Source organism: Chelonia mydas, chromosome 2 (assembly GCF_015237465.2).
Source record: "Chelonia mydas isolate rCheMyd1 chromosome 2, rCheMyd1.pri.v2, whole genome shotgun sequence".
NCBI lineage: Eukaryota > Metazoa > Chordata > Testudines > Cheloniidae > Chelonia > Chelonia mydas.
In genome coordinates this window covers 201,663,148-201,675,861 of record NC_057850.1, presented here as the reverse complement: position 1 = coordinate 201,675,861, position 12,714 = coordinate 201,663,148, and the positions used below count along the sequence as shown (strand labels likewise).

The following is a 12,714-nucleotide window of genomic DNA, read 5'->3' as shown; positions in this document are numbered from 1 at the left end:
CCAAAGAAGGTGAGGTGGCAGACATTAAATTGTCACCCACCCCCACTAAAACTGAACGAGTTTAATGTGGCATAATGTATTTTAATAAATGGGAAGAGAAAGAAGCATGATAATTTCTTATCAAACAAAAGAATGTTTCTGTTACTTAGAGGGAAATGACCTAATGGGAGAAAAAAGTTTGTTAAATTAAATCAAGAGAAAATGTATTTTGCAAACTCAAATTTATCCCCACGTGTGATAAAAGAAACAGGTGGATGTCAGGATTTAGATGGGAAACTATTCAAGTGCCATTATCCTGCCCTGGTGCTGATTTTTTGCTTTCTTTATGTGGAGAGAATCATACACACTTCAGTGTTCAAAAGGAAGCTGCCACAAAATTTTTTTAGAGAGAAAAGTGGTATTATTACCCAAGGTGATATACATTATTATACTTATGCCAACGGCAAAAGATAGAAGATAGACAGCACTGACTCAGTGGTTTTGCAGCCTATATTTGTTCTGTTCCAGGTTTTGGGAAATGGTTTCAAAGTGTAAGAATGTAAACAATAATATAACTAGACTTCATTTATGGCAAAGTCTTAAGATAGCCAGTGTGAAAATAACTTTATATGTGTTTGCATTTTCTTAAGTCTAGGGCCTCCATCAGAAGTCTTCTATCCCAATCTACAGTATGAGGTGAAAGTGTTTTAAAACAATACTTCATTCTGTCTGAAATAGTAACTGGATGCTTCAAAAGCATTTCTCATGTTTAAAAATAGTGCGACATCTGCCCTCCTGTGGCAGTAGACTAGTTTTGCAGATGGCCTGGGATCATGACTGCAAACGTCTGTATTAGATTTTATAATCACAGATTCCTTTATTTTTCTTTGTGGAAGAGATATAAAGAACTGTGTTCACAACCTGCACTGCTTTATAATTATTTGATTTTAGTACAAGCTTCTGGTATTTTGTTACGAAAAAGGGAAATTAATTAAATAATTCGGTACCATTTTTTTAACCTTACTATAAGAACACAGAGTCTGAAAGTGTGAAGATTATATAAGAATAAATGGTTTGGGATAAATTTTTGTGGTCATTAACATAATTTTAGCTTGAATGTCTATGCCCACATATTGGATAATTTGCACAAAGGATAGGAGAAGCTTCTATGCTATCCTGTTTAATCATTCTATAGTTTATTTAATGTAAACCCCTTTTTCTTTAGAAAAGATGTCCGGTATTAATGTTTGGAATACCAGGGTCTGATTCCTATCTTGTTTTTACACCAAGGCCATGTCATTGATTCCAGTGGAGTTACTTTAACTCTACCCATGTGTACATGAAGAATCAGTCCATGCCGTCTACTTACGTTAAAAAAATCATTAGCTGTAGCCCGATAGGCAGTTTTAAATGTATGGATTTATGCATAAGGTGAATCAGCCTTTCAAATAAGACTTGCACATGGCTTGACCTTCAGAGGTTCTGAGCACCTGAAACCTCAACTAACATCAATAGGGGCTGCAGCTGCTCATCACCTCAGCAGATCAGGCCCATTGAATATATTCATGGGAAAGTGGGCGAAAGCAAAATTTTACGGAAGAGGATGGCAGTGGTCAACTGAGAGACCCCAGGAAATACATGCTGACAACTGTTGCCGTTTTTTCCACCCTTTGTTTCCATGAAGCAGCTCTTCTCGAACACAGCACAAACTTCCAGCCAAGTCGCAGATGTTCAGCATCATCTGCATTCACACCTCTCTATTTCAAGACCCAAACAGGCCAAATCAAAGCCTGGTTTCACCACACTGAAGTAAAATTTACCCTTCGTGTATCTTTATTTTGGTTTAACTAATTTCTTCACATGCATCTAAATCAAACCACTTTCTCTTGTAACACTATTGACACTGGAAATCAGTGCCAAGTTTCAATTGAAATGCCCAACAGGAGAAATATCAGGGTTCCTTCTTGCACTTCTGGTGGCCTCTTATTTCCTAGCAAAATTCCAGCACTCAGAATTTGATTAAAATCCCTAATAGCGACTATGCATACACTTCAGAACACAGCTACATCCAACGTGAAAGTCAATACCAATCATATACTTTTATCTTATTTTTCATTCCCTGAGCCTATTTTTTCTACACCATGGGTCAGGGGAAACCAGTCCCACTTCCCCTTTCAAATCAATATCTACATGTCAGTAATACAGTGTAGCTTAAGCTATGCAATTTTAGGAACCTTTTTAATCATCAGATGAAGGTGACACATTTATTTTTAGCAACCAAAGAAGAGGTATTTGTTATATCAGATGTTTTAAAAGCAATTCTCTCCACACTTGCTCATGAACTCCTGCGAATAAATCTCATCACTGGCCCAATTCAGCCCGACTGTGAGTGAGTACCATTCTAGGGATACATTTGGTCCCATGTCTCTAAATCATTGCCTCCCTGAATTGCTAATACATTGGTCTACTGCCGAAGTATTTCTTATTTTAAAACCAAAATCAGCTATTCTACACCAGGGATAAAGGTGATGCGCATACATCTATAATGTGGTCCTCTGTAAGGTGAGATCAGGATGATTATGGAGGAACTTCTGTAGCTGAATGTCAATCCTGGAACAGGGTTTCTAGGGATTCCCCTGTTTCTGCAGCAGAATGCTGTGGGCTTGATCCAGAACTGTGTTACTTCAGTTCTATGCTGGTGTGAGACCACTGATGTCACCCCTTCTGTGATTAAATTAATCACTATTGCGTTGTAAATGATTTTTCCTGTTCCTATTAGTGGTTTTCTCTTCTGCATTTTTTAAATCTGGGTCGCTGTGGCCCTGCTCTGGGCACCTCTCCAGAAACAGGTGATTCCAGCAAACCCCTTCCTCTACTGCACTGTTGCGCTCCCTTTCTGTGAATTTAGAAAAGAATAAAAAGTTGCAGTATGAAAGCATGTGGGTTAAACGTGATCTTTCACCGACTGCACACTTGGATGTAACATGAGCATGCAATACACAAAGTGCAAGATTTTGCTTCTGTCTCTAGTATTGAGCCTTTTAATAATTAATTGGGAGGAATGGGTCTGTGGAGGGCAGAAGAGGAGGAATTTTTAAATGGACAGAATGTGAAGATTGTGGTGGAGAGGATTATAAATATGCTAGATTTCCGTAGGACTCTCCATTGTCTCTCCCCCGCACTATAGGGATCTGAGATCATCTTCCAGTTTTGGCTGAAACTTGGTAGCACTGAAATGAAGCTCAAGGAGGAGGTTTTCCCTTGTCATAGTGTTTTCAGCCCTTCTGTTAGGTGGTTCAGAAACTGGCTTTCACCCTACTGAATTACACTGCTCCTTTTCAGTCTGTTGCAGACAGGAGTGTGGATGGATGCCGTTGTGGAGAAGATGTGAACGGCACTTGCTAAGTAGTACACTGGCTGGCTCACTGACTGAGCACATTACCTTTTATTATCCTTAGCACAGAAGCTTCAAAGCCGGGATAAATACTCTGAGCACAGAAGCTTCAAAGATAGGTTGAGTACACACTAAGTGTCACAAAAAGTGGATGAACCCGTTGATAACAGTCAGTGAATTCCTGAAGTAGAGAGTAATTAGATTACTTTACCTTCCTACATTAGAACTCTTCTGTTCATTCTATTACTCAGTCTTCTGCTGTAGAGACCAGATTGGCAAGGGCGGGGGGTTGTGGGGGGGGGAGTTTAAGGCCCATAAAACTGTGTCATGACACAGAGATAATGTAACATTCTTGCTTTAATGCCACATTTCCTAAGCATAAGAAAATGAGTAAAATGATTCTTCCTCTTTATGTTTCTCTTGACCTATATCTGTACTAATCATTCTGGTGGCTTTTGGGCTTGGCAGAGAACAGGACGAACTTAACCCATATCTATCTATAGCTATATAAAGATAAATCAGACAACCTGTGGGTCAAAGGTTCAAAAGAAGGGATGGTGTGGCAGCTGTGCTGGAGCAGAAATGCCTGTGCTGTGAGCTTGGCCTGAGTCTTAAACAGTTAACAACAAACTCAAGATTTGTCTGTCTGCCCTTCTAAACTAACAAACACACAAGGTAACTACTTAGCTGCAGTGCTTAAGCAAAGGGCCTGGCCTGGCCTTGGGGTTTTGGGCGAATACTGCTCTGCTGTGCTCCTCTTCTGCCTCAATTCCACTCAGCACTGACCTTCAGAAGAAGCAGGTGAACTTTCTTAACTGGCCTGTTGGCGCCTTATTGGTCAGTGTCTCTTCTTAGCCCTTCCACTCCCCTGGGAGACTCAATCCCATTGGTAACCTGGCCTGAGTGGATTTGCCTTAAGCGGAGGGTAATTTCTAGCAGGGGGCAGAGAAGCCCTGATAGATCTCCCCACAGACAGTTTCTTGAGGAGAAATGCCTTCTGACATTTTATGCACTCCCATATGTTTCCCAAAATGTGATTTAAAGCAGGGGTGTAATTTAAAGCTGATTTAAAGCTGCCAGAATGGTCTGGGGAGTAACTCTGGCACCTGATATTCAGGATGGAGCAACACTCCAGCACTTCACCTGGCACATGGGGTTACAATGCCATTCAAATTTGGTCTGGCTTTCTGCCCCCAGCATGATACCTGATGGAGAGGCTGCCAGGCCAAATTTGAGTGAGTGGTGTTGTAACCTGACACACGGGGTTGCAGTGCCAAACAGGTTTGGCCCAGCTACCCCTCTGTCGTGATGCGTGGGTTAGTTGGGCCAAATTTGAGTAATGGCCTGGTGCATTGGGTTGCACTGCTGCTCAGGGCTGGCCTAGCCACCCACCCATCATAAGAGAGGGACTGCTGCCTGGATCAAATCTGAGCAGTGCTGCAACCCTGTGTGCCAGGTTGCAATGCCACTCATCATTCAAATTTGGCCCATGTTGTTTGAGTGTGGGGCAGGTGGTGGGAGCAAGTGGAACCACTGGGTGGCTGTAATCAGAAGGTGCAGCTCTAGCCCAGGACAGGACCAGGGTGCTGAGCTGTGGGGGAGGAGTCGGTGAGTGTCCAGGAAGGTTGTGGGGGTAATGAGCGCGGCTCTGGGGACAAGTTGTTGGTGGGCTACAGGTGAGTGGGGAGTATTGGGGGGGCGAGGGGAGGGGAGCTGTGGCTGGTGGGGCTGAGGTGTTGGGGGCTGTGGTGAGTGGGATATATTTCAGATCTTTTGGGATGTTGTGGGGGGCCATCAGGATAAGTGGGGGCGGGGGCTGGTCTGATCAGCCAATTAAATTGGGGTTATGGAGTGCCCCAAAAGTAGCCGGAGCATACAAGTGAATCTTGCTCTTATTTTAAATTTGCAGAGAATATTAATATTGTGAAAACAGTATTTTACAAGCACCGCCAATGGACTTTTTGACTAATTACATGTCCGCTTTGGATGTGACTTGCTACTTAGTTTAAAGTTTGACACATAAGAATTGAGTTACAAGTATTTTACCTTGCTATGATATGTGCATTTATTATTGTGTGAAATCTCATATTTGCAATTTCACAAATTGTTGATGAGATTACATTTACTGGTAAAGTGTAAGTTAAGTTTTTAATATGTGTACTTTATCTTATGACATCACTCATAAGATAGATTGTGGAAGCATGTGTGGCAGAATTACCAACTTCAGATCACTTTTTCGGGGTTTCTGCATTATAAAATTTAGCACTACATCACTTGTTAAAAGGACTATGCTAGGTTAAAAATAACATACTGTAAAAGAACCATGTGTTAGTGTAGTAACCGCTCCAGTTAGTAAAACTGAAACAAGTTTTAAAATCTTACTTTTTTTTCACTGGTTTATGCTATTTGTGTACCTTTTTTTTTTTTTTTTTTTTGCATTTTTCTCTTGCTGGACAAAGAGAATAGACTAGGCAATTTCATTTTTGTTTTTTTGTCATTTTCTAGTCAATTTCATGTTAAGGTTTTAGGCAGTAGCACAATGTGATGATATCTGGGTTGCAATGACAGCAGTGTAGTGGAATGATTATTTATTTAATTAAATAGTTTTGGCTGGAATTTTAAAATTCCTGTTGATTTCACATTTTGTGAAAGCTTATTTTTGTGAAACCTAAATGTTAAGCTGTGCCACCCTTTAAAAAAATCGAGGTTGTTGTATGCCAGCTTCTTACAATGGTGTAAATCATTGGGGCTCCACAGACTAGATCAGAGTGACTGGCCCTCTGCATTTTGGGAAATGTGAGAAACTGGTTTCCTGCCCTGATGAAAGATGCTTGAGAGTCTATGGCTTCTTCTGGGTAAAACTGTTGTCTTTTTACACTCTACTAAATCTCTCCAAACAATACATGGAACTCAACCGCATGCTGAGGCCTCAGACCTTTACATTTGGTAGTAAATTGTCACCTGTCCACTTTATAAGCTCAGGTAGGAATTTCAAGCGAGCATGTTGGTTTTGCCTGTTGAGTTTAATGATAAGCATAAATATTGTTTGTGTAGCAGGAAAGGAGAGGAACTCCTGAACCCTCCTAGAATTAATCCCTGTGAGTTTGGATGGTCTGCTATTTGATTTACTTTAATCTTTCTTGCTTTTTCCCAATTCATGAATAATATCAATATGTGGATAATAAATAATCTGGTGAGTAATAGCTGTAGCTATGTATGTAGCTCCTTCTCATCCCTTTACACTAGTCAGTGATTGTTTTCCTGGCTCACACACTCTCAGACGAAAGCAAAATTTTGCTTAGCATCACATAATTTCTCCTTTATGTACTTTGCTACTAGCTTTTTATCTGCTGGGAGGAAATAAATCAACATCTCTCCTCTCTTGGATCTGTGCTGCAGAGCCTGTAGTTAGAATGCATCCTATTTATACTTGTAGCAGGGACTGCTTTCAGGCTACTGCTTTTCTCCCATTGCAGTCACCATTAATGCCAATCTGACCTTGTTGCTAGGTGGTATGTCCCTTAAGCGGACAGTTGCTATTGCTGCTTAGGGATTCTTGCAAATGTTGTTTGCTCTTTGTTCACTTGACGTGCTAGAAGTGTTCAAGGATCAGTACACAATTCACAGTTTTGGGAATTTCAGTTCCAATGCTCATTCACTTATAAATCAGTAACACATTCCATGGTTTTACTGACTACAGAAAGGGTGAAATTCTGGCCCTACTGAAGGGAATGGCAAAACTTTCTTGGACTTCAATGGGGCCAGGATTTCTCCTTATGTGTACACTTCGTTGACCAATGTCCTTAAGTATGAACATGGCAGAATAAGTTTCTATGACTACTCTTAAATCTGATACATTTCCGTGCTGTATGTCATGACCAAGTTTTTGGTCTACCAGTAGCTTGTAGACATATTTCATTTTTTAAAAAAACATTACAAAGATCAGAACATTTATTTCCTTTGATCCTACAAGGAGTTCTACACAATGCCAAGGGAAGATCCCCATTGACTTCAGCGGGAATGTGGGGTGTTCAGCGTAGCACAGAATCAGAGGTGTTCAGATTGAACACAGAAGCCTGACTTTTGGCTCCTGCTTTTGAAAATCTCAGTCTACAATGTTTTGCTGCTGACAAAAATACCCACACACACTTTGACTTTCACAATGTTTATTGAATATGGATGAATTTCTATGTAATACCTAAATATTCCCCACTTTGCAGGGGCTCCATTTATTTAGGATCAGATTCTGCCACCCTTAAGGTGAGTAGAACCATACTCTGCAAGTAGCCCCAATGAATTTAGAGTGGTGCAAAGGGGCTGATTGCAAGTCAGAATCTGTCCCTAACTGTGAAATTATCAGAGTACAAATAAAAGGGATCCATTCTTTTTCCCATTCATATAACTAGAATGTTTCAACTGATATTGTTCAAATGTGGCTCGAACTGAAATGTCCGATTAAAGTCTAAGCAAGAACATTTTTATCCCAAAGAATGTTTTTGCGAAAATTACAATGTGAAAAGGTGGGGTTTAGAATGTAAAAGCTCTGTCCAACTGTGCGTCTGGTAGTTCTAATGTCATTCAGTCTGGCAGAGGAAACAGAATGTTTACAGTTCAGATTCCTCAGGATATTTGGGAGGGTATTATTTCAAAATATTGTCAAAATAGTAATTGCATTATGAAGAGACAACAATAGATGCCATTCCTCTGTGATGATCTAAGAAGCTAGCATTTAATTTGTAGAAAAAATGTCAGTGGTCACCTTAACAAAACTTGTATCCAAATATGTCTCAAACAACAACAATGGTTCCATGTATATGTTTTTTTCATTCATGTCTTTGGCTACATAAGACACTAAGATGGCAGTGGGCTTTTTTCCTTCCAGAATTGTTTCTGTTTGCTATTCACACAGTAGGCTCCTACTAGTTGTAGTATGCGTCTTTTTATTTGCTTAAAATGCTTCCAGTTATACAATACAACTATTCTTCAAAAATTTACAACAGACAGGACATCAGTCAGGCAGCAGTCATTAAAATTTATGATATCCTGCCACTGAAATGAACTAGTACAACAATCACTACCGTTATCATTGCAATATACTGCAATGGTTTGCACAGCACCAGCCACGGTACAATAATATTAATATTATTATGAAGGTAAGTCTAGATTTCTGTTTGGACCTCTGTTTCCTTTACATCATCTTTTGATTTAAATATAGATCCCCCAGCTCTTCTGGTTTGAGTCTTCATCATTTGATTCCTTTTCAATACAGTTGTTTGAATACAGATTCCTAAAAGGTCAGAAATACAAAACAAAAAGTGCTATAATCGGGTGAGACAATCACAGAAGAATGAAAAACGGCAGATGCAGATAATACTGGCTGTCTCATTCTGCAGTGAATGCTTCTGAACTGGACTTCTCTTCTGCTTCATGCAGGCAAAATACGTGGTTTCAGAGCAAGACAATTGAAGCAGAATCAGGCCCCCCAGATTAACTAAATGTTTGGATTACTGGTATTTTTAAGGAATTATTATTGTGTATAAAAATAAAATTCACAGTAGAAAATAGTTGGTCCAAATAATAATAAGAGTTGGGTAGGAAATGGCTTTCCTGGAAAAAATTGAAATTTTGAAAATAATATATTTCCTGTCTTAAATCAGGATGAAAAGTTGAAATCTCAAAAATTTTCACAAGTCACCAAACCAATCTTTTTATTTTTGGGTTCGGGTCAATTGAAATGTTTAATTCTGACCTTTCAAAAAATTTTGGTTTTGACCTTTAAAAACAATGTTTATGATAATTAGCTTAAATATCACAACAAAACATTGTTTCAAATGGAAAACAATGGAATTTTTCATTTTGAAGATATTGCCATGGAAAGCTTCAACAATTTCAAAACACTTTAAAATGAGAAATTCATCAAACCTGACACTTTCCTTTCAGTTTCGATGAACTGGCATTTTCCAACCAAAAAAACCAATGTGTTGAAAAATTCCTGACAGTAATAGTAATGCTTTTTAATCTGATGAACTTTGGGCCTCATTCTGATGTCCTTACTTAGGCAAATCAAACTCACTCAAACACCCAGTTGAGATTGCTTGAGTAAGGCTGGCAGGATTGAATCCTGGCTAATTTATCATTTGGAGGGCGTTCCGCATGCTTTTAAACACTTACCTGTTATTGCCTTGCTCAGCTTCTTGAATGTCTTCTGATAGGTGGGCAGGTAGTGATTTCCCAAATCTTTGTGGCAAGTTGGCAAGTGATTGGATGGAACTTTTAACAAATGGAAATCTCCTGAACCTGTGTAATAAGTTAGGAGCCCATCTAGAAATACTGCCTTCAAAAGCTCTCCCAAATCTCAGAGGCAAATTAGCCACTGGCTTAATGCTTCTTTTTTCTTGAACATTTCTTCCAAACCTCAGTGGTAAATTGGCAAGTGAATTAGGCATCTTGTTGACTGTGGGAGTGCTCATTTTAATGATGTTTTTTGATCCCCAGTCTTTCAGTTCTTCAGAATTGAGACTTCTCTGCTTTTCTTCTAAGAAGTCTTCACTGGACTAAAAATAGAAATAATGATACAATCATCTTTTTACATGGATGATAACCTGTCTACATACAAATCACATACAGTAGGTTGTTAATTTTAAGGTTTCTGTAGGCACAGACACGGGGGAGAAGAATATACTTTCCTAATGCTTTTAGAATTCCCCAAACATTTTTCAGAGTGTGGACTCTTCCTTGTAGACTGATTGTCTTGTAGACTATTTCCTCCCATTGGCTACCAGAGAACATTCCAGTGGCAACTTCAGCAGTTGTTTACATGGAAAATTAGGAATGCATTTCTGTATCTTTATCTGCTTTAGTGATACCCATTTTTGCCCTAAATGTCAATCACAGTCTCCTTTTGCTCATTTTATCTTCCCCTTCCATCTGTTCTGTTCCTTTCCCGCTCTCCCTGCTCCTTGCACATGCTTTTCTGCTGTCTTATCCTCTTCTCTACCTCTTCCTGTACAGTTGTTTCCCTTCTTATTGGTCTCCTTTTCCCTTTACATGATTCCTTTTCCCTTGGTTCCCATCTCCACAGCTTCCCATCCATGCTGCTCAGCCATTGGAGAATTCCCCTGGCCTAAGAGAACTTCAAATTAGTGTAAAGCTAACAGAACTACTTCTTCATTTCTGGCATATGTGGTGTGCCAGGATCACACTCTATTCTGCTACACTGATCCTCCACTGGTATAGGGGCATTTAGGACCTTGAGCTCCTACACTGCTTTATCTCATGCTTGACCTGACCGGTACAGAACCACTTCTGTTGCACCCAATCCCTGTGCTTGGACACAGTGGAGCATTGAGCCCAGGATATTAATTGTTTTATGAAATAATTAGTGCCGTTGTTCTCTGAAAAGTGGCTATATAAAAATTATTTTCTTATGCAGAAGTGTTCTCTGTGCACAGTTAAAGTCATATCTTATTTTTTGAAGTTGTGTTGTTAAGTTTCTCGATCTTAAAAGCAGATCAGTGCAAATAGGGTATTAGATTTAACTTAAAAACCAAACATTAACATTGTCCATTCCAGCCCATACGTTTTTATGAATGTTTACTTCTCTCAGCACTGCAGAAGCAAGCACAGCTATTGGGAGGGGGAGCTGGAGTCTATTCTAGTTCAGACATCATTAACGGAATTGTTCACTTCTAACTGTGGGACCAAATTCTATCTCCTGTTACACCTGTGCAACCCCACTGAAATGTGTAAACAAGGGGCAAACCTGAAGACTAAGGGGCTGTACAGGCTGGGGTGCTGGAATAATTTTTATAACACGGGTGCTGAAAGAGGAAGCCATATATTTGGTTGTTGTTTCTACTTCAAGCCAGGGGGCGCTGCCGCACCTTCAGCACCCCTAGTTCCAGGACCCCTGTGCACAGGTATAATTAAGGTAAAATTTTTGCTTGCAGAATTTTTATAACTGGCGATGGTGCAGAAGGCAAAAATAATGTAGACTCTGAGGTCCCAGGGACTGCTTCTAGGGCAGAAAGTAGGAAAAAATCACTTTATATATAAACTGTGTAAATATAAACTGGGTAAATCTGATTTGGCAGCTATTGAGACACAATAAATATGGACCCCACGATGATATTTTATAGTCACTTTTCAAGGTAGGACTTTAAGTCCATTTACCGCATCAGATTTATAGTATTTTCCATTTATCATTATTATTTCAACATCACAAACATTCCTTTATTAATTTTGGATTAGTAATGCATCTTTTATAAGAATAAAAAGCATGACAGTTTCTTACTGCATAAGCAAAAATCCATTCAAAATAAACATCACCCTGAATCCCAAGGTTTTACTGCATGAAAATCAAATCATGAATTGCTTTACACACTACATATAAGCCAGCGGATAGATTTCATGAAAGTTGTCTCAACAAGCCTTCTTTATGCTTGTGATGTTATAGGACCTGATCCTGTGCCACTGAAGTCAATGGGAACTTTGCCACTAACTTCAGTGGACACAGGATCAGACCTGCAGTTCTCAAAATAATGTCATACCAAGGCAAATCTTACCTCAGAATATTTATCACCATAATCTCTGCTCTGCAGACTGGACATTGCTGATTCATCTAGGCACGAAGTATTTGATGTTAAAAAGATAAATTTGGCTAAAGTAAATAAAATAAACCTTTTGATTGAGATGATTTTCATTTTCTCTTAAATTAAGTTTATATAGAGAGCTCAGAATCTGTACAGCAAAGGAAATGATCATCTTTTTATATGATTAGAAAACAAAGAGATTCCTTAAACTGTGACATCAACTCCAAATGCTTTATTTCTTAATATTAATTAGGGATGCAGTTTTAAATATATATTTGAAGAATGTTGGGAATTTGTTTTGTGAACATATTTAATAAACACTGTTTCCTGCTGCAAACACATTACCTTTACAAATATTTTTCTGGCTATGAAAGAGATTTTAATTAGCTAACTTTGAACACCTCACCAATCAGCACTCATAATAACCATGTTTCATTGCTACATTTTAACAAAAGCATCTTGTTCCTGTTTCTCATATCAACCATCTGTTAAGGATGTAGATACAAGACTTTGCATTCTTCTGATTACATTATACTTGGAGGATGGTTATAATGCCTGTTTTGAGATGAGCAAAATTGCAAACATAGAACCCATTGAAATTAATGGTTTGTCTTTCTATTAACTTCAGTGGACATTGGAGGGACCCTGAGAGACACTTAGAACCCGCAAGTCCCACTGAAATCCATGGGTGTTTCTTTCAGGATCTGGCCCATGTATTAAACATATTCATCCATATTAGAGCTAAACAAG

General features: G+C 39.0%; 1 protein-coding gene across 1 annotated transcript; it reads right to left on the bottom strand.

Moving 5' to 3' along the window:
- Positions 1-8,386: 8,386 nt before the first annotated feature.
- NPVF (neuropeptide VF precursor) lies at positions 8,387-12,085 on the bottom strand. The gene is made up of 3 exons (XM_007071558.4): positions 11,938-12,085; positions 9,545-9,927; positions 8,387-8,660 (listed from the first exon to the last, which is right to left on the bottom strand). The coding sequence occupies exons 1-3, from the start codon at positions 12,073-12,075 to the stop codon at positions 8,579-8,581; spliced, it is 603 nt and encodes a 200-aa protein (XP_007071620.2). The 5' UTR covers positions 12,076-12,085; the 3' UTR covers positions 8,387-8,578.
- Between the last annotated feature and the right edge of the window lie 629 nt (positions 12,086-12,714).